This window comes from Schistocerca serialis, chromosome 4 (assembly GCF_023864345.2).
Source record: "Schistocerca serialis cubense isolate TAMUIC-IGC-003099 chromosome 4, iqSchSeri2.2, whole genome shotgun sequence".
Lineage (NCBI taxonomy): Eukaryota > Metazoa > Arthropoda > Insecta > Orthoptera > Acrididae > Schistocerca > Schistocerca serialis.
Window position 1 is genome coordinate 715,857,259 of NC_064641.1, and position 21,967 is coordinate 715,879,225.

Below are 21,967 nucleotides of genomic sequence, written 5' to 3' on the forward strand. Positions count from 1 at the left end.
TTCCTACAAAAACGACCCTATTCAGTTTTTTCTCTAGAACTAATGGTTTGTGCAAAGAGATGCGAGAATGTTGAAAAACTCACTCAACGCGCATGCGCTGTAGCTTATGTAGTTTTTGTAGGCCAATCTGAGGTTTTTGTTTTTTGCAAACCCTGCTGAATTTTGTTTTATATTGTCTTCTCCAGCATGTATGTAAAGAAATTTCATTCTTTTATTTGCATGGTGTAAAAAACATTACATTTTAAGTGTTTCTTTACAGATTATCATTATTGTAATTATTTTCAATCATAATAATGAGTTATTTATTATTTTCAATTAACAAAATACACATGGGGAGGAGGAAAAAGTAAATGAAAAATATAAAATAACAATTACTAACACAAAAAATTTAAGTAAAATAAATAATTGCAACAGTCATGAATGTCTAGATATTTTAATAAGGAATGTTGAAAATACTTTGATAGCACACTGGTACAGCTTATTTTCCAAAAATGGTATTTCAGAAACCTGTTTTATACCAAAGGATGTACATGGCTTAAAAGCTTCTTTAATTGATCTTGTAAGATTAGTTTTCATTTTTCAAAATTAATTACTGGTGGAGGGATATTTTACAAACTTTCAAATTATTACAAAAACTGATTACAGTTTTCAGTGACATTAATTCCATATCAACATTTATGTGAAAAACATTTTTCATATATCATCGTTTAGAAGATATTCCCTCCAAACCTAAAATGCTACACTACCTTTTGGGGTGCATTTGACCCCTTAAAAGTGAAATTGGGCACAAGCAAAAACAATTATATTGCACTATTTTGCCCCCTCTATACAACCACCAAGTTTATAAAAATCGTTTATTGACACTTGGGAATGCTCTCTTGTGAGTCATTCTTGGATTGCAGTAACAGAGCTCAATAACTCAATTTTGAGGGCTGAATATTGATTTTCAGTTTAAATTTACACTAAGGTGACAAGTCAAGGAATACCTCCCAATATCAAGTCAGACCTCCTTTTGCAGCAACTCGACATACCATGGACTCAACAAATCGTTGGAAGTCTTCTGCAGAAATACTGAGCCGTGCTGCCGCTACAGCTGTCCTTAACTGTCAAAATGTTGCTGGTGCAGGATTTTGTGCACGAACTGACCTATCTATTATGCCCCATAAATGTTTGCCAGGATACATGTTAGGTGACGTGGGTGGCCAAACCATTTTCTCGAATTTTTCAGAATGTTCTTCAAACCAATCATGAATAATTGTTGGTCAAAATGGTTCTGAGCACTATGGGACTTAACATACGAGGTTATCAGTCCCCTAGAACTTAGAACTACTTAAACCTAACTAACCTAAGGACATCATACACATCCATGCCCGAGGCAGGATTCGAACCTGCGACCGTAGCGGTCCCGCAGTTCCAGACTGAAATGCCTAGAACCGCTCGGCCACACCGACCGGCAATAATTGTTGTCCCGTGATTACATACATGACATCAGTATTTGGGAACACGAAGTCCATGAATGGCTACAAATAGTCTCCAAGCAGCCAAAATAACCATTCCCAATCAACAGTTGTTTCATTTGGACCAGATGACCCACTCCATTCCATGCAAACACAGCCCACACCATTATGGAGCCACAACCATTTTGCACAATGCCTTGTTGACAACCTGGGTCCATAGCTTCGTGGGGTCTGGCCACACTGAAACCCTACAATCAGCTCTTTCCAGATGAAATTGGGCATCATCCGACCAGGCCACTGTTTTCCCATCAACTAGGGTCCAACCGATATGGTCACAAGCCCAGGAGAGGCACTGCAGGCCAGGCGATGTTATACTGTTAGTAAAGGTACTCATGCCGACCATCTGCTGCCATGCCCATTAATGTCAAATTTCGCTGCATTGTCCTAACGAATACATTTATAATACATCTCACATTGATTTCAGCAGCTATTTCACACAGTGTTGCTTCTCTGTAAGCACTAACAACTATGGAAGTGCCTGTGCTATTGGTTCTCAAGTGAAGGCTGTCGGCCGCAGTATCGCCCGTGGTGAGAGGTAATGCCAGAATTTTTTTATTCTCAGCAAACTCTTGACACTGTGGATCTTGGAATATTGAGTTCCCTAATGAGTTCCAAAATGGAATGTCCCATGCCTCTAGCTTCAACTACCATTTCATGTTCAATGTGTGTTGATGCCCCTTGTGTTGCCATAACCATATTGGGTACAGAATGAGATTTTCACTCTGCAGCGGAGTGTGCGCTGATATGAAACTTCCTGGCAGATTAAAACTGTGTGCCCGACCGAGACACGAACTCGGGACCTTTGCCTTTCGCGGGCAAGTGCTCTACCATCTGAGCTACTGAAGCACGACTCACGCCCGGTCCTCACAGCTTTACTTCTGCCAGTATCTCGTCTCCTACCTTCCAAGCTTTACAGAAGCTCTCCTGCAAACCATGCAGAACTAGCACTCCTGAAAGAAAGGATATTGGGGAGACATGGCTTAGCCACAACCTGGGGGATGTTTCCAGAATGAGATTTTCACTCTGCAGCAGAGTGTGCGCTGATATGAAACTTCCTGGCAGATTAAAACTGTGTGCCCGACCGAGACTCGAACTCGGGACCTTTGCCTTTCGCGGGCAAGTGCTCTACCATGGTTCGCAGGAGAGCTTCTGTAAAGTTTGGAAGGTAGGAGACGAGATACTGGCAGAAGTAAAGCTGTGAGGACCAGGCATGAGTCGTGCTTCGGTAGCTCAGATGGTAGAGCACTTGCCCGCGAAAGGCAAAGGTCCCGAGTTCGAGTCTCGGTCGGGCACACAGTTTTAATCTGCCAGGAAGTTTCATATTGGAAACCTTTACACATGAATCACTTGAGAACAAATGACAGCTCCACCAATGCAATGCTCTTTTATATCTTGTGTACACAACAGTATCACCATCTCTATACATGCACAACACTATACCTTGACTTTTGCCAACTTATTGTAATGGAAACATAAAATTACTGGTAAAGTGAATCTCATCAACATTTGTGTAAGCGTCTTTTAAGTGTGCCTGTCTGGAACTTAATGAGTCTTCTTTACAGTAAGTAGTGATCTATCTTTTCTTACATTGTTGATATTCCTACCTGGAGTTTCAACTGTTTGAAAGCTAGAAATATTTCAGCTTTCAGACAAAGTCCTTCTTCAGAATTAAAAAACTCTCACACAATCATGCACACACACTTACATGAACGTGTGTGGGTTTTTTAGTTCTGAAGAGGAACTTTGTCCAAAAGCAGAAATAATTTTAGTTTTCTTCCTCTTCTTTCCCCCCTCACCCCATTGTGCCTGTCTGCAATGCAACATTCCTTTATGTGGTGAGCAGCAGTATATCCTTTCCATCTTCTATATACCCCTTTCTCCAACAAACAGCTCAGTTTACAAAATCAAAACTATGCACCAGAACAATCTACGCAAAGATTATTGTGGTATTTTGTATTAATGTAAGTAAAAAAATCTGATATGTTCCACATTCACAACAACCTCCCAACAGAAACAGATCCATGGGACGAAGAGTTCATCTACACTATTCTACAACACACAACTCATTATGAGGGGATGTTGTCTTAAGATTCCCAGACAGGCAGAAGGGAAGACATGCAGATGTACTGGAGGTGTGGCAGCAAGTTCATGATCTCTACATCATCTGTGAGAGTAAGTGGTGTATGCAATGATTAATTTTGAGATAGGTAATGAACAGTGGATAACTATTTCTCATCTTATCACTTAGTTGTTCTTAGTATGTATAAACATAAGAGCACTGGAAACTAGGGATAAACCAAATGAAGTAGTGTGTTGGTTCAAACACTGGCCTCTGATTCAGAAGCATGGATTTCCTAAATAACTTCAGACAAATACCTTGGCTAACACCAGTACTTTCCTAGTTAAGCATGTGTGTATATCTCTATAATAATATGATGTATATTGTTCCTTACACATGTACTTCCTAACAAATTTTATCAGTGTTTCATTACCAGACAGTTGACACACTTGTATAAGCAGGTGACTAACTGATATTAACAACAGTGGATGTTAGCTGCATCTCATGACAGACTGCAATATTATGGTATAAGCCAGGCTGTTCCAACGTTGCCGTATCAGGCAAGGCGCCTCTTCTAGGAGGTGCAGATAGTGTATGCTAGCCACCAAACAGCCCCATTGCTTATTTTTGTGCCAGTGCAAGCTGCTTGGCCACCCACACCTGTTTGCCTACAGTTAGTGCAGTACAATCGCATACGCTATGGCCTGACTGCAAGAACTACCCACATGTCACCGCTGTCTGTGGCCATGTCCACCCATCTGCCTCGAAAGTGTGTGGGAGCTGGAATAGCCTACAGCTGGAGTCACAAATGATGGTGGCGAGTTTTGGCTTGTTCTACACATAGATGGCACATATTCTCCAACAACCGATGAGGGTTCAGTAATGTTCTGTGCGCTCTGATGTGAACCTCACAACCAATGCAAGCATTAATTGCGATCACAGCAAGTAATTTAGTGACTATTTCATTTGTTGTGAGTTGTCTCTCTGGTAATGGCGGTATGTGACAAATTTTACACAAGCAAGCGAGATACATAATTTGCTTTCTTCAAGCACAAAGTACATGTATGGGTGTACCACAACTGTTGCTTGGAACTGGCAATGATGCGAACCCCGTCTGTGCCACAACCTGTGCAAACTGCCCATCATTCATGACTCGGACTGCAGTGTAAGTAAATTAAAGGACATTATTGCATTTTAAAGAAAACAATGCCAATAGTACACACTCATTTAAATTAATTTTGTTCTTTTATTTCAGTGGAAACTAATTTCACATTATTTTTACTGAGGCATTACATAGCTTTGCGAGTTGTCACATGTTCTGATCTTTGAAGTAACTCTATAGGGTGACTTACAGCATTGACAACCAGACCATACTAATTCAAAATGGTTTGCAAATCTGCTGAAAAGGAAGCAGGTGGATTGACATTCATCACAACTTTATGGAAAGTCTTCCTATACGCTTAGCAGCTAAGAGCCACATGTGGCTGCATTGCATAATACTGACACCACAACAATTTCAAATTAGCATTTTTTATTATATCTGTTCATTAATAGAACTTTAAGGGTAATGAATGTAGTCGTTGCACACAGTGAACAGAATATAAGGTCCTTGCAATACACTCTGTATGTCTGACGACGACTTCTGTTTTTGTGTAAAAAGCAAGTGTTTATCTTGCTTTTTCCAGTTTCTGTATTTAAGTCACACAATGAACCTCCACTTTTTACTATTTACGAAAATAATCGTGATTATTTAAACTGAATGGTGCATAATGATAGTGTGTGTTCTAATTTCAATACTTCCATATGACAGGGAGTAAAGGCGCATAAAATCAAAAGAAACATTGCATTTGTAACAAAAATAAAGGCAAAACAAATGTAAAACATAAATAACAAAGACTAAACCTGAGGTATATGTCAAATTTATGAGTAAAAGTGATCAGTAAGTAAAAATGGGCGAACCAGCCACTTTGCAGCACACTGATACTTCCTCCTAACACCTTGCCAAGTATTCTGGAGAGTAGGAATATATAATTTACTCTCAGAAGATTCAAATATGAAACATTTTAATTTCAGTACAATCTGATACATAACCGTCCTCTTAAAGGCACCAGAACAGCTGCGCACGTTAGAACATCGCTTTCGGGGCTGATGTAGGCACACTAGACGTGGGTTGAATCTGGCCAGCGGATTTATGATTAAGTCAGTTTGCTGGCCTGCCTGGATGTAGCTTTTAGGTGATTTCCCATGTCCAGCTTGGTGAATACCCGTGTCACACCTGTTATAGGATTCACTAACATTTTGAACACATTCTCACACTTTCACATGGCTAACACTAGACGCAAGCAGATGAGGTACCACAGTTTCCATCTCATGGAAGGAAAGGGTGGCAACAGGAAGGTTATCCGATCATCCTATTTGACTGATGTGCCAAGTCAAAATTTAACAGGTTGACCCAATGTAGGTATGGGATAAAGTCAGAAGAAAAAGAATAATAATTTCCAAGATTCTAGAAAGTGGCTTCCAGTCAGGACATAAATGATAATCTATAGGACTGAGAACAAAGCTGGCTGGGCCCAACTCTATAAGCCATCAGCCAGCCAGAAGAGCGCTCTACAGAGAGGCCGTGCACGCATACGAGAGTGGAAACCTCTGCAGGTGCTGGCATCTTGCAACTTCTGAAGCACGCCATACAGCTGCGCGCCCAGATTGTGGGTAAGGACTCTTACACAGGTTACACACTACCTGTTCCACAACCTCCTGCATCTTACTCCAGAGGTTCATCTGAGAAAGAGCAACACCCGCACAAACTTGATGCAGGCATGCCAAATGTTGTTGTAGATTTGTTGTCATCCACTGATCCTGAGTTCACAGTCAACATTTCATACTCTAATAGCCATCTGATCACTCAACTAAATAATCTTGTAAGGGATCTGGGATTGTCAAACAGTGGCACAGAATTGTTGGCCTTTAGACTCAAGCAGTGGAGAGCTCTTGCTGAAGATGTTAAGAGGTATCTCTTTTTCAGACATGATGAGAGACTCTGGAAGATTATTTTTCACCAAAAAGTGATCTAGTGCATAGTAAAAATGTAACTGGTCTTATGAGTAAATTTGACATAGAACATAATCCCGATGACAGTTGACTGTTCACAGACACATCAAAACCAAGTCTGAAAGCTGTGTTAGTGAACAATGGAAATGTGTTGCTATCAGTTCCAATCAGTTATGCAGTAGCTCAACTACACAAAATATTGCTACATTCGGTGTGAGTGTGATAGCCGAGACAAGGCTTCCCTTTACGCAAAAAAAGACTGGCTACTTCATAAATCTTTGGAACCAGGAAAAAATTGCATTCAATAAGTTCGTCTGGTAGATTCTAACAGGTTTTTACTTCCTCCTTTACATATTAAACTAGGTTTAATCAAGTACTTTGTTAAGAGTATGAGTCAAGACAGAGACACAATCATATACATCCTGAGTAAAATTCCATGAATTACTAAAAGTAAAATCAGGGAGGTAATATTTGAGTCACTTTATCCAATCGGCATAAATTTCTGTACTTAGTAAAAAATGTATTTAACAATTTCTGTTGCATGTATAAACCTGAAATTTTTTTGCATGTTTCTTAGTTACCTTTTTTTGTTATTAAAAAAACATCATAAAAAATTTTGTTATAAATAAAAAACTCTTGGATAAGGGACATTTTGGAATCAAAATATGGAGCAGAGACATTTTGAAAAAGAAAATAGGGGGAAAAATTATAAACAATGTATGTTTAGTAAATGTATATAATTTAATTTTTGTGGAAACGGCTTATGTAGGTATTTTTAAAACAACTGAAATAATTTCTGGTTAAGCTAGGGAAACACACAGAAACATACATTTAGCAGAAAATTATCAAAAAATAACATTACATTACACCTACACACATTACAGAAAACATAATTTTAAAAGTGTCTTAAGGGTAGTCATTTACTTATTTAAATCTGGATTTGTCCTATTAACTGCTGAGAAGTAATGAGAAGCCGTTTTCATCATCTATGTCTCCACCGGCATTTTTGCCATCATATTGATTTTCAGTTCTATTCTGTACTGGATTGAATATAATATTTTTGTAAAAGGCCGTGTCTTCATTTTGAGCCCAGTGTTCCCCAAAGTGAAGAGTCAGAAGCTTGTTGACATCTTTCACTTTCAGCTCTTTTTCTATTAATCAAGGTAGTACTAATGGTAGTTCAAAGTTTTGAACTTTAAATCCAGGTTTGAGTACTTTTTTCACCTTTCCGAGATTGGTGTTCTACTAAGGTTCTCCTGCAACAAGTACTTCAGAGGTTAGCGCATTGCCTAGTGTTATAATAAATCTTTTAGCACTTGAGTAATTTTCACTTACATTCTTCCAGTCAAAAATATTACAGCTCTCAGTCATATTGAAAACAGTTCCACATTCCTTAAAGATTTCAATGTATTTCTCAGGCTTAATAATAGTGTCATAATTTTGAATTTCCTTCTCAGTTCTACCAAATACACAATCAGGTGGCACATGCAAATAACCTGGTACAAGGAATACTAAAACAATGTCTTTAATATCTGGCGGCACTTCATTTACCAACCAGTATTTAAACATCATTGAACTGTTCCGGTTTTGTCCTCCACAACCATCAGCAATTGCCTTACAGTGGTCACTCCTTCCAAGCAAGTATTTTTTAGCCTATGAAAAATTGCTGATGCAATTTCATTCAAACCTCTTTTTTTTAAGTCCAATTTTGTCCAGTGATATATAAAAACACAGTCTTTTGTCTGCTTATCTTTAGATGTACCTTGGCAGATAGTAAAGTTAAATAAATAGAACTGTCGACTATAGTAAGCTGCCTAGTCAGGGATTTTGGGCAAAACTAAATTCTTTTGGCAAAGGAAGGGTTATTTCATTTTCAGTTTTCAGTAAATTAAAGAATGCTTCTGCTCCCTTTTTGTGGAGATCGAAATCAGTTTCAACTGATTTGTCCCCGCTGTCTAATTTCAACTGAAACTGGATGCATTTGGGGCACCTGTCCACAGCAGGAGAGCCAAAGCTTAAGTTATAATCTTTGACAAATATTTCATAAAAATATGAATATGGAACCTGAAGATAACTTTCTGTTCTTGAATTTTAAGCCTTGTGAAACTTACTCATTGAAAGATAGCTCGAACACTGTCTTGTAATTTGGTCTTTCTGCAATAATGTTTTTCAAGTGGGCAGAGGCTCTCTATAAATAACTTTACAGAATGCCTTTTAGCCTCAAACAGCTTAGACTTATGGTCTCCTCCTCTATTCTCTACAGCTAGATTTATGGAGTGGAAATGTATCTTACACTCTCGTTGAGCTCTTTTCTCACTAACACCAAGTATGTCACAAAAGGATCTCTTACAGACCCGAACCAAAGAAGTGTTTCCAGTTTTGGTATGTGGGATCAGATAGCGATTCCAATTTTCAGTGATTTGTTTCCATTCATCTTCATTAGCACTCCTCCGTTTAGGCGTTTCACACTCAGTATATTTAAGTATTAGTTATCCTGATCAATTTTATTCTTAGAAGAATAAAAGCTTCCATGAAACTTATGAACATCTTGCATTGTAAGCTGATTACACTTAAAAACTTGATCAGAATGAAGGCACTGTGGTACTCTTGCAAGTCTTTGATGTGTAGAGCTTCCACCTCTCTATTGTCTTTTTCCATTTATCTGGATCTTTTACACCTTTCCTTACTTTGTTCTTCTGGCGTGGAGTTATCTTCGGTCCCTCCATAACCTGTTGTTCAGTAGTTTGAGGTTGTAGTTCCTCCACTGGTTAACCACGAAGTTTATCAACTTAGGCCAACAACACTGCCTGTATAGTACACTTTTAAAACAAGAAGCTCCATCTGGAGTTGAGTTCGAGTTCTACTTCTGCTATACAGTGTGTTACGTTGCGTCCATGGACAAGTGTTTGTAGTAGCTGCATTTAGAGCACAGAGTACAAGATCTAAAGGCTAGCCATATCACACAGCTCAGAATCTTTGGTTGGTTCTTAGTATGCTTGACAATCAAGAGTCATATCTGTATAAATAATTCCATATGTATTTCCTGCTGTCACAGCAGTGGAGAGCTATAAAAGGTATGTGTCTTTGTCCACCCATGTGTACAAAAGGAGAACACAACACAAAGAATGCTGAAAAACAGTTATTACTGGAAAAAAGCTGATTAGTTAAGTTTCAAAATTAATTAAGAAAACAGAAAAATGTAAAACACGTACCAAGAATGTCCATACAAACTTTATAGGTTATCTTAAAACGATGCTCATCAGTCATGTGTTCAAGCATAAATTTATATAGTGTCATGCGCTTTTCAGCATTATCTTCACCAGATAAATCGAAAACCTCGGCTTCTTTCTGCGTCTGTGTTGTTCTCATAAACACATCTTCTGTCTTTAAGCATTGAAAAAGAATAAAATTATGTGTCAGCTGTCTGCTATTCTTTAGTTTAATCAACAAAAACACCAAATGCAATATTTTTCTCTAAAGTAGTGAACATGCAAAAGTAACAGAGTAGATATGATGTGTTCTAATAACAATTATTCGCTGCTTTCACAGGTTCCAGTCTTGATATAGAGGGACATTTCAAAACATGACACAGAATAGAGAAATATGCATCACGGAAATTAAACTACTACTTTTGCAATGGAAAAAGTCATCAACATTTATTAAAAAAAAGATAAGGTTTGCCATATGTCCCAATAAAATTAGTGACTCAATAATAATAACAAAAATGTAATATCTTCTTAATAATATGAAGTACAGTAGGGTATCTTATGTAGTATTTTGAACAAAAGAAAGTATGATTATTCTAATCAATGATTTCAGATTAGTAGTTTGTGTAGCATATGTTTCAGAAACTAAAAAAAGACACATTATATTTGTACAACGATGTTGAAAACTGTCAGCTGTGCTGACTGACTTCTCAAAAATGATCCTTACATCTGATTTCATCATAACATAAATACTTAAAAAATAATACTGGAGGAAATTAGCAGCACAAAATTCATGAGAGAACTAAATTGATCAAAGTTAGTATTTTCTTTGTAAGTGAAGAGTCATCATGCTAATGTACAAAGTAACAAAATATACTTTTTAGGTTATTGAGAATAAACTTTATTCAGTTAGCAAGAACGTAATTGTTTGTGCACCTCAGGTAGGTATTCCATCATACTTTTGAGGCGTATCTTCTTCTCTGAATACAATCCTTTTCACCAGTAACCTCACTGAATGTGAGCGAGTTGAAATCTTCACTTCACCGTCCAACATTCTCATCATTTCCCAACCCTTTATTTTGCCAAATGTCTTTTTTATCTGAATTACTCTAGGTGTGGTGGTTTTAATCCACAAGGCAGAACTTACATTAACCTCAGTTGTGTTAATGATCACTTCACCTGCTTGCCGAAAATCCATAAAATAACTGCCTTTCACTTGAACGACTTTGAGAGATTGGTTATTGCAAGCTGTTGCTATAATGTTCACTACATCGGTAACAGAACGCATCCCCATCTTCAGCCACATTTTCTTTTAGTTACCAGCTTTTCTGTTACTTCCCTTTGCTGAATTGTTCATATCTTTTTCACTATTTATTTTACTGCCAAGGAAGACACACAAGAGATAGGTTACAAAATGGCAGGAGCAAGCAGAACGGTATATTCTCTAAGTTGAGTATAGCTAGCTCGTACAACACAATCTGCACTGACCCCACTTAGCATGAACAAGTCATAGGAGTTACCTCTCAAGACATGTACTGGCCTTTGGTAGCACCTACATCAGCCATCACTGAAGGCAGCCCTTTTAAAATGTGAAAGCCCTGTTCACATACCACCTAATAAAGCACAAAGCACAATTTATGCAAAAGTGGCTCTCGGCCGCTTTAGCATGATAACTCTTCAATCGTCAGCATAGTAAATTAACTCATCAATAAATACATACCTCACATTTATTGTAATAATAGAGCCCAGCAACAAAATTTTGGTAAAGTATGTTCTTGTTCTTCACTAACAAAGATTCGGTGATGAAATAGATTATGGAATCAACAATAGTTTTGTCCTTATCACAAAGCATACTGAAAATGTTGAAATAAAAGCTGCCCCTCAGCTTCAAATAATCTTGCTGCAAGAGCTGAATCAACTGCACAAGAGCAGTTTCCCTCACTTTTTCTCTAGGATCTTTCAAACACACACAAATATCCGGGATTAAAGGCTCAACCATTGAAGTATACCTAAGAAAAGAAAAAAAACACTGTTGTGGAAAATAAATTGACTATTAATAAAGTTTATTCAGGATTACTCACAAGGGCTACAATTTGCAGGTTGCTAGTGTAAGTGTTATCAGTAAAAATAAAAAGTAGAGTTATTTCTCATATTTTCACCATTATGAAGCAAAAAGAACTTACAGAATTAAATATTGCATGATTACTGGAAACTTAAAAGGGAGAGATCACTTTTAACTTTTAAAATAACACAGCTTTCAAAATGATTCTTCCTGTTCACCTGTTGCACCTCTAAGAATGACATAGAATGAAAGCATATAATTAATACATTATTTTATGTTTCAACAATATGTTGGTTATGAGAAGTAGTGGAAGGGCTTCCACTGTGATGTGCTGTATACTAGACGAACGAGAGGCAATAACTTAGCAGTAGGTTACTGAGCACTGTTTAAATGTAACATTTAGTTAGCAGAGATTCGCAGAAATTCTGTGACACAAGAAAATGGATGGCATTAGTTTTTAATATTAATGTCTGATAGATTCAATCTGCATACCAAGGTATGATGTCAAGCCACCACTGAAAGAGTGAGTCACATTTACACGAACGATTAACTATGAGACAACTTTATGTAAGCAAAAGTTGACATTTATTGAGTGCTGACCATAAGCGATGAGGAGGAGAAACCATATGCAAATTGGAAGGAGAAACCTCACCAATGTTAGGATCATTATAAACAAAATCCAGCAGATGTTTTTTGCCCATTTGTTACCGTGAATGAGATGTAGATTCACCATTTCAAACCCAAAACAAAACACCACTCAACCACTCAATGCAATAAATGGGAGCCAGAGGCCCCGCACCACAAGAGAGAAAGTCAGTTTCATCTGTCAATGTGCTTATGTGTACAGTTTTATAGGATTTGTAAGGAATTCTTTTAACTGATAGCCTTACAAATCTGGCTCAATGAGAGGAAAAATATGTCGGGTGAGGTCTGGCTTGCAAAAGGAGGAAAGGGAGGGATACAATGCACCTGTCACCAAAAGAGTTTTTCCAATAAGAAAATAGTGGAATATGAAATGTGAATCGTGGTAATTTTTACAAATCTGGATCAATGAGGAAAAAAATTTGGGATGAGATCTGGCTTGCAAAAAGAGGAAAGTGCACTTGCCACCAAAGGAGGTTTAATAAGAAAGATGAGGGATATGAAATGTGAATGATGATAATTTTCACCCCATTTATCAGAGTTTTGTATACTCACACTTCTATCTACAACTACACCTAAAAAAATTCAGAGTTATGTTCATTGGCCAACCAAAGGTGGTAGGAGATGGGTAGCATATAGATCATCTAGAAACTCACTTCCAGAATGAAATATCCAACCATCCATTACAATGCCAGGTCAGGACTGGTGTGGTACTTCTCTAATTTCAGGCAGATACATACCGGCGTGTAGGCCGTTATTACTATGGGATTCTAAAGCGACTGCCAGCTTTCCCCCCCCCCCCCCCCCCCCCCACACACACACACACACACACACACACACACACACACACGGGCCTGGAATCCCTATACCCCTTCTATGCCTAGAGCATATTGCAGGGTCAAATGTGACATTGTTTTTCAAATTGTTTGCACATCACGTAACCAAGGCAGAACCAAGGCCTCATATTTACCTAAGTGGATGTGAGAAACCTGTTAAGAATCACACCCAATCTAATTGGCACACCAGTGTGCAAGGTGAATACGATCTGGGGCCAGAGTGCCTCTCCGTGTCCCAGAAGTTGGCTCTTTAACTGGGTGGGTCCAGAATGAAAAATATTCTCTGAAAAACACTGACGGAGAGTGATCATCTAAAGGAAGACAACACTAGACAAATAATTCTGAAAAAAGAAAAGGAGAAAATAATGAAAGCAGTCTTTCAGTGTCAAGCAAAGATTGTTTCATTTTCCACAAGTCACATCCCACCATTATTAAATTTATTTCTCTACCTGAAATGTAACTGCAACTGTAAATTTTTAACAGCTTTGGAAGCCAAGTTTATTTTTAATACAAATGTAATAATAGATGGAATCTCCTGAGGAAGACACTGTCAGGAGCTGATTACTTTTTAAGTATGATATTAAGATTACAGCATTATCCATTGGGCAAATTGTGCAATTTTAGAGCAATCATTTATTATGTCCACGTATATATCACTGCATGATGAATAAATATTCCAGCTATGCTACTAAAAAGAAACATTACAAAAGACAGCATATTTAAAGTAAAAAAGTTGTGGTTTGCATTTAAATATTAAGATAATTTATAAACAAATACGATGATTTTTCTTATTGTTTCTGTCTCTTGCATAGTCATTAATAAAGAATAACAGATTGATTAATAGAGTGTCATTTCATGCGATCAAAATGTATAGTGATTTTGATATTTTTTGCCACCTGTAGGTAGTAATATTACTCGTACAGGTCCTGTCTCAAATACACAATACATTAACAAACTGCAACATACAAATATTTTAAAGAAACGAATAAATTAAAACAGACCACAAGGTATTTGTTCCTTGTCAACACAGAGCTCAAACTGCACTCTGCTACACTTTAAAAAAATCTTAAATGGATTCTAAAATAAGAACCCCTCACTTAGTCGTTTATTACAAGTCAATTACACAACTTTTTTAGCTGTGGCTCTGTGGTATCAGCTGTGCTCTCATTATAGCTCCATACATCAGCTTAGCAGGTATTCAAATTATTCTATGCATTTTCTCTGGCTATGTGTATACATCAAAATAATAGCAGTTTCAGTAGCCACCTGCTGACATCTCTGGCCCGATATCTCACTCTTCCGCTGTCAGGTTTAGTAATTTATCACCATTACACACTGACTATTTTTCAGAACATCTTGTTTATATCACTATTTATGCAATGGTCCTTTGCATTTATAAATTTGAAATTTTATGAACTTTCCCACGTGTCACTGTCACTATGGCCTAGAATATAACACTGCTTCCTATTGCTGTAGAATTCCTAGGTCTCAATCCCACAGTTTGAATCCCACCGTGTGACTGTGATTTTCTGTTGGGGAGTGGACGACAAGAGATCTATTGAGCTAAATGAAGTAAAATGAGGTGTACACACACACACACACACACACACACACACACACACACCATTTCATTTTGGTAATATGCTATTTATGCTGGGTCTGCAATAATCTCTCTTCAGAATCAGAAATACACAGATATTTGCTAAAATATACTGTACAAACAAACAATTAATGAGATAATAACCAAGGAAGATGTAAAAAAGGAACTTCCGTGTTGTTAAACACAGAGGCATTCTAGTAAATACAACAAAGACAAAAAAATAAAGCAGTCTATCCAGCTTACAAAAGCAAAAAATCCAGGATATAACAGAAGAGACAAAACTGGTAAAACTAAAATGGTTATCTCATTCTGTTCTGTTTGCATCTTTTCTGTTATTTGCATCTTTCTGTAACTGGTCTCCAGCCAAGTTTTATGTCCGCCTCACTCCTTGAGTCTTGTTTCTAAATTAGTTACCACTGGTCTTTGCACAATATCTTTTTTAAGCATATCTTTAATTATTTTTGAATTTGAACCTTGACTTAAGTTGCCATGACTTTATTCTTGTAACAATACTCCCCCTTCCTCTACCTATCTATCTACGTATCTATCTGTCTTTATCCATAACCAAACAGTAAATGACTTTTTCTTCCCTCTCCTAGCTCTGGCTCCTTTGTGAGTCTTTTAACATGTTTTCCTTCTTTTGTGTGGGCCTATCAACAACTCTATGTCTGCTTGTAACTATTAACAATCTTGTAAATATCTGTCGTAGTACTTTTTTCCATAACACATCGCTAATGCTGTCGCTGTCTGATACCTGATATTGCTCCACATCATAGGTGTAGTGCAGGGGAAATTGTTATTCTACAGATATGTAATGTCTCAGCAAAGGACTTCGTTGCTGAGCAATATTTGCTAAGACCTAGTTAATATCTTCCATAAGTTTAACAGCTCCAGCTGACAGCTAAGTCAACAATGTTACATGGTTACATAGTTGGCTAATTCATCTGTAGAGTTGTACATACTAGTAGTAAATTCTTTGCTAATATTCATTGGTATTGTCTTTGCCTGTAAATTTGTTCAATAAAGTTGTCAATATCATTTTTGTGTTTTAAGTCTTTTGTGTGTTAAGAATTTCGTATCTAATTCTTCTAAGAAGTTCATTATTGGGTCCTTTGGTGCTATGTTCAGGATCTGTAATTTCATTTTTGATCTGTTTGCATGGGCTTGAAGATTGTGGATGGGTTTGTGTCACTGTTTCTGGCATTCTCTCACTGCCTGATTTTGAAATTTCTCTCTGTTTAGTTCATGTAGAATTTTTCACGGTCACTATAATTAATTTTATATACACTTGGGTATATGTGCAACGGAATTTTGGTTTTTACTGAGTAGATATTTGTTCTCTGCATGTTTACAGTGCTGTATGCAAATCTTACTGTAGTTTGCCTTAGTACGGTGTTATGTTTGTTTGATGCAATTCACATATACATTTGTGGTTTGTATGTTATTTTCTGTTTTGTTGGTACCTCTCTTGTTAATTTTATGTCATTATGTTTGTTGCGTTTCTCATAGGTTTGGTTGGCAATGTTGGGACTGAAGTTGTTCTGTTGTGCTATGTATTTGAGGATATCCAATTCCTTCTGTGTTGTGAATTACTGCAATAGTAAATTCATCCGTCTGTTTATCATCATTTAAAAGTATGCATTTTTGTGTGTTTTAGGATGACAAGAATCTGTTGTAATGATGTTATCTGATGTCTGTTGTGAATGTTTTTTATTGTCTGGTCCAGGAACCTTTATTGCTGTCTAGTTCCATTGTGAAGTCCATGTTGTGATGAAGTTCATTTAATGTTTTATGTATTTGTAGATTACCTGTGTCAGAATCGTCTATTGGTAGCTAGGTGTCATCTACATTACGCTAATTATGTATAATTATCTTTTCAAGTATGTTTGTGGGACTAAAAACTTTTGTTCTAACATGTTTAAAATATATGACCTGTTGCTTTCGCTAACCTACTCCTCATGGCTACTCCGTCCTTTCGTATGTATAATGAATTATCGAAAACAAAGTAATTCTGATTTAGTACTAGTGTCAGCAGTTCAGTGTTCTGTATTCCTGTCGTGGGCAATTCTCCGTATTGTAGCAAGTTGTTTTCTATAGCATTAATTGTTTCTTGTACTGGAATATTGGTGTAGAGATCAGTGATGTCAAAGGACATGAATTTTCAATTCTTTAGGGTTATGTTGTTTGCTAATGTTCTTGAGTTTCTTCACTGTGAGTCATTTTTTATATGTATAGTATTTTGTGGGCAGGATGTTCCGCTTTCTACTAATAAGGTAGGTTGGGCTATCTATAATAGAGTTAATTACTGGGCATATTGGGAATTGTGCTTCTGGATCCTTGGTTGGCCATATAGTTTAGATGTACTTGGGTTAAATATTATGTTTCTTCTTCTTCTTTTTGTCCTCTCTCCCTCCCCCACCCCAACCTTCAAATTCAGTGAAAATCGTATTGCAGCTTTTCAACTACAACCAAATTATTTCCTTCATCTGCTTTATTTGCTACTGTACAGACTGTGATGAGTTTTTGGTTTACCCTATTGAGTGTACAGTGATCTAGTTTTGCCTGTTATTTGTATCTATCATTGTAGGTTAATATTTTATTCTATATTGTGTGATGCTTGTACTGTTGTTTCATTTTGTCATCTAGTAGCTCATTTTGCTGTGTTGATTGTGAATTTGGTTGCGGCTATGAAATTTTTCAACATAAAATACATAATAATTCCAAAGAATGGAAAATTCATGTCCTTTGACAACACCAATCTCTACAACAATACTTCAGTATAAGAATCAAGTAATATTATAAAAAACAGCTTGCTACAATATTTAGTACTAATGCATTATACATACAAAAGGATGGAATAGCCATGGGGCGTAGTGTAGCTGGCACAATAGGTCATATATTTTTAAAAACATTACAAAAAAAATTCTTCTAGCCCCACAAACACACTTGCACAGAAAATTGCATATTATTACCTTCATGTAGATGACACCTTGTTACTAACAGACAGTTCCAACACAGGCATTCAACAGATACACAGAATGTTAAATGAACTTCACCCCAACATGAAATTCACAATGGAACCACAGAAAAAAATGAAATGACCAACTTCCTGGACCTAACAATAAAAAACATTCACAATGGACATCAATTTGAAGTCTACAGAAAACACACAACATCATTAATGCAAATTCTTGTAGTCGTAAAACACACAAACACGCATATTTTCATATGACAATGAACAGACTGATGAATCTACTATTACAATAATCCATTATACAAAAGGAATTGGAGATCCGCAAGTATGTAGCAAACAGAACAACTTCAATCCAACATAACCAGCCAAACATATGACAAATACAAGAAACAGAAACAAATTAAGATTCATAGTGGCATAAAATTAACAGCAGATGTATCAACAAAACAGAAAATAATATACATACCACAAACATACATTGGAAATATATCAAACAAACTTAGCGTATTATTATAGCACCCTACAGAAAGATTTGCATACCACAGTGCACATAAGCCAAGAACATACCTCCATTCCAGAAAAATGAAACTACCAGTGCACACATACACAGAAGTATATAAAATTAATTAAAATGACTGTAAAAATTTCTATATAGGTCAGATGGGGAGCAATTTCAAAATCACATGCCGATAACATACCTGAAACACAGATCGAAAATGCTCTGCAAATCCTGCACATAAGACCAAAGGGCCAATAATGAACTTTTTAGAAGAATTAGAATTATACATTATTTCCAGGCAAAATTCTTAACAAACAAAATGATTTAAAACATAAAAATTATACTGACAACTTTATTGAAATTACAGAACATGATAACGCATAAAACAAATTTACAGGCAAAGACAATACCAACGAACATAAGCAAAGAATTTACCACCAGTACTCAAACCTCCATATATGAATAAGCCAACTATGTAAGTATATAATATTGCTGACTTTGCCATTAATTGAAGCTGTTAAACATGCGGAATATATTAAATAGGTCTTAGTAAATGTTACTGAGCAGCAAACTCCACTGCTGGGACATTATGTATCTAAAGAAAAACAATTTCATCTGCACTACACCTACAATATTCAGCAATACAAGGTATTTAGAAAGCGATAGTGTTAACGATGTGTTATGGAAGTAAGTGCTATGACAATTATATACAAAACTGTTATTAGTTACAAGAACACATAGATACATGTACTAACAAGTCCATACCTTTCCAAACAGCTTGGTAATGGCCACGAGGCCTAAATTAGTTTACAGCACCAGAAAATGACATCTTAATAAGAGGTCTTTGAATATATCAGCATTTTGGCTTTAGTATAAATATAATGTCCTTAAACGACATCTAGAATGCCGCAGGCTCATAATAACTCAAAATATTTGAACATTCTCTACCATATCTTTTTCAGTTGTATATTATGGTGAACATAAGATGCAGGCATGAGCACTGGAAAGTACTTCATACTATTTTTCCATACATGATTCTAGTTCATCTTACTACTGAGAATGATCAGTCTTTCAATCACTATTTGTGCTAGCGTAAGCTGTTGCCAGCACACCAGCTGGCAAAGATGTAGCAAGAAGCAGGTGAGCGGCCAAAGATAGACTCGCAAGCAACACACCACCAACACCCTCTTGACCGCAAGTATTCAGATCGCCGCCACAAACTGGAGGGCTCAGTCTCAGTCAGTCAGTCAGTCAGTCTCAGTCACTAGCACAGTCTCAGTCTCAGCCACTAACCCTGCCTCTCAATCACTGGCGCATTAACTCACACTCCAAGTTGGCATCTGGCAGCAAACCGCGATCAGCGCAGTGTTTATAGCAGGACTTGTACTGCACCAGCAGTGAGGCTAATGTAGACTATTAGTGGAAGAGCTTGTACCACAACACACAGACTCTATTAAAAATAAGTAGCTTCCTGTTAGTGTAAATAAAGAAGCCTGTTAATATATGTGTGCAGTTGTGTTGTAGAAAGAGGATACCGGTCACCAAACAACATCTTCTCCCTTGATTCCTATGGGACAAGACTCAGCAGTGTCGATGAGGACAGTTGCGACAAGGATATAACAGTGGCCATGACGATAATTCAGTGCAGATTGAAGATAACCAACTTGGTTGAAGATTTTGCTTCTTTCTCTTATGTTTTAGCTTGCAGGGGCGCTTGCTCAATTGTTGTTGTTTGTTCTTACAAGTATTCTATGAAGGGAGCCACAAAACCAATCAAATTTCTCTTTTCAGAGGTTTTGCTTGCTTTTTTGCTACAACATATTTGCTACAACAACAAGCACTTACACAGCTGCACAGACTGGCATGTAGACAGGCAGACAGGCCTGTGAATTTAGTGAAGTCTTGCCCTAGATGTTTTGCTCACCAGAAGAGACGGGATCGCCCGTCATGTAATGCAACTTGTTACACGTGTGGAAAAAAAGGCCATGTCCAAGCAGTTTGTTTCCAATGGCACAAGACCACCAATTTTGCTTGCTCCCAGAAAAAAAAACAGGCTCGTGCACATGCCATGAATATTGTGTTTTCAAAACCTACAACAGGTTCCGACAACAGTAAGATTAAGGTTGTGCCTCCTTCTTGCCCTAGTGCTGGGCAACAACATTCTAACAAACTATTTGGCTCCTTATGAAGTGCTGGCTGTCGTGTGAACTTTCAGTTAGATGCAGGTGCCACAGTAACCTTGCTTAATCATGCCACATATGAACAGTTAGGCTCACCATGCCTTTCTAAATCTAGCAAGCACCTCACTGCTTACAACAGACAGGAAATTCCAGGGCTTGGACAGTGGAGTTTGCCTGCCACTTACAAATCTCACACAACAGTGAATTTTACTGTGTTGGAATCAAGAGGCAGCGAGAACATTTTCAGTTTAGATGCCTTGGACGTAGCATACAAGACATACTTTCAGTACCAGCTTTTGATCCAAAAGAACTCCCTGAACTTTTTTTAGAAGGAATGGGGAAATCTAATGACTTTGGAGTGCTTGTTACATTGAAAGACAATGCACAGTCTAAGTTTTTTCCGGGCATGCCCTGTTCCAATTGCTTTACGAGAAAAAGCTGCCAGTGAACTGTAAGAATTGCAAGGTAATGTGTAACTGCTCTCATTCGAGCCAGTCAATGGGCAAGTCCCCTCATTTTGCTGCCTAAGCCTTCTGATTGCATTCGCATTTGTGTTGACTTCAAGTCAACAGTCAACCCACAGACAGTAGTTGACACTTACCCATTACCTCACCCTGAGGAATTCATGGGCAGGCTTGGTGCAGGACGTTTTCTAAGATAGATTTGTATGATGCCTACTTGCTATTTCCACTGGATGAAGAATCACAGAAAGTGTTTGTTGTAAATACATACTTAGGACTGTTCAAGTATTTGCATTTTCCCTTCAGCAGTGCTTCTGCACCCGCCATTTTTCAACGTTACTTGGAACAGCTGACTGCAAAAGTGGCATTTTGTTCGAACTATCTTGACGATATTGTCATTTCAGGTCATACACCAGAGGAACAAATTGCCAATTTGTGCGTTCTTTTTCAAGTGTTGTCAGAAGCAGGATTCAAATGTCATCTCGAAAAATGTGACTTTTTTCAAACTGAATTAAAGTGACACATGACACAGTCATGTGATAAACAGTCAGGGTGAGCAACCCCTCCAATCTCATTTGCTTGCAATCCATGACTGCCTGTTCCTGACAATGTGTCTAAACTGCATACAGTACTTGACAAGATGACATACTATGTTTGGTTCATACCGAATGCCTGTCAGATCGCAACTCCACTGCATCACTTGTGTCGCAAAAATGTACCTTTTGTGTGGACTAAAGACTGTCAAAACGCCTTTCAGAAACTCAAAAATGCCTTGCTCAGTGACAGATGTTTAGTACATTTTGACCTTGCTAAGCCAGTAGTCTTGAGAGTCAACACTTCTTCCTGCGGAATCGACGCTGTGCTTTTGCACAGAACTAGT

At 37.4% G+C, this 21,967-nt stretch overlaps 1 protein-coding gene across 1 annotated transcript in view; it reads right to left on the minus strand.

Annotated features, from left to right (window-relative positions):
* Positions 1–21,967, minus strand: part of LOC126473234 (condensin-2 complex subunit D3-like) — a 156,028-nt gene that overhangs the window by 11,177 nt on the left and 122,884 nt on the right. Inside the window, exons 8-9 of the mRNA XM_050100148.1 lie at positions 11,554–11,842; positions 9,840–10,011 (exon numbers count right to left, since the gene is read on the minus strand). Of these exons, the coding sequence (XP_049956105.1) occupies positions 9,840–10,011; positions 11,554–11,842 (461 nt within the window). The remainder of the gene's footprint in view (positions 1–9,839; positions 10,012–11,553; positions 11,843–21,967) is intronic.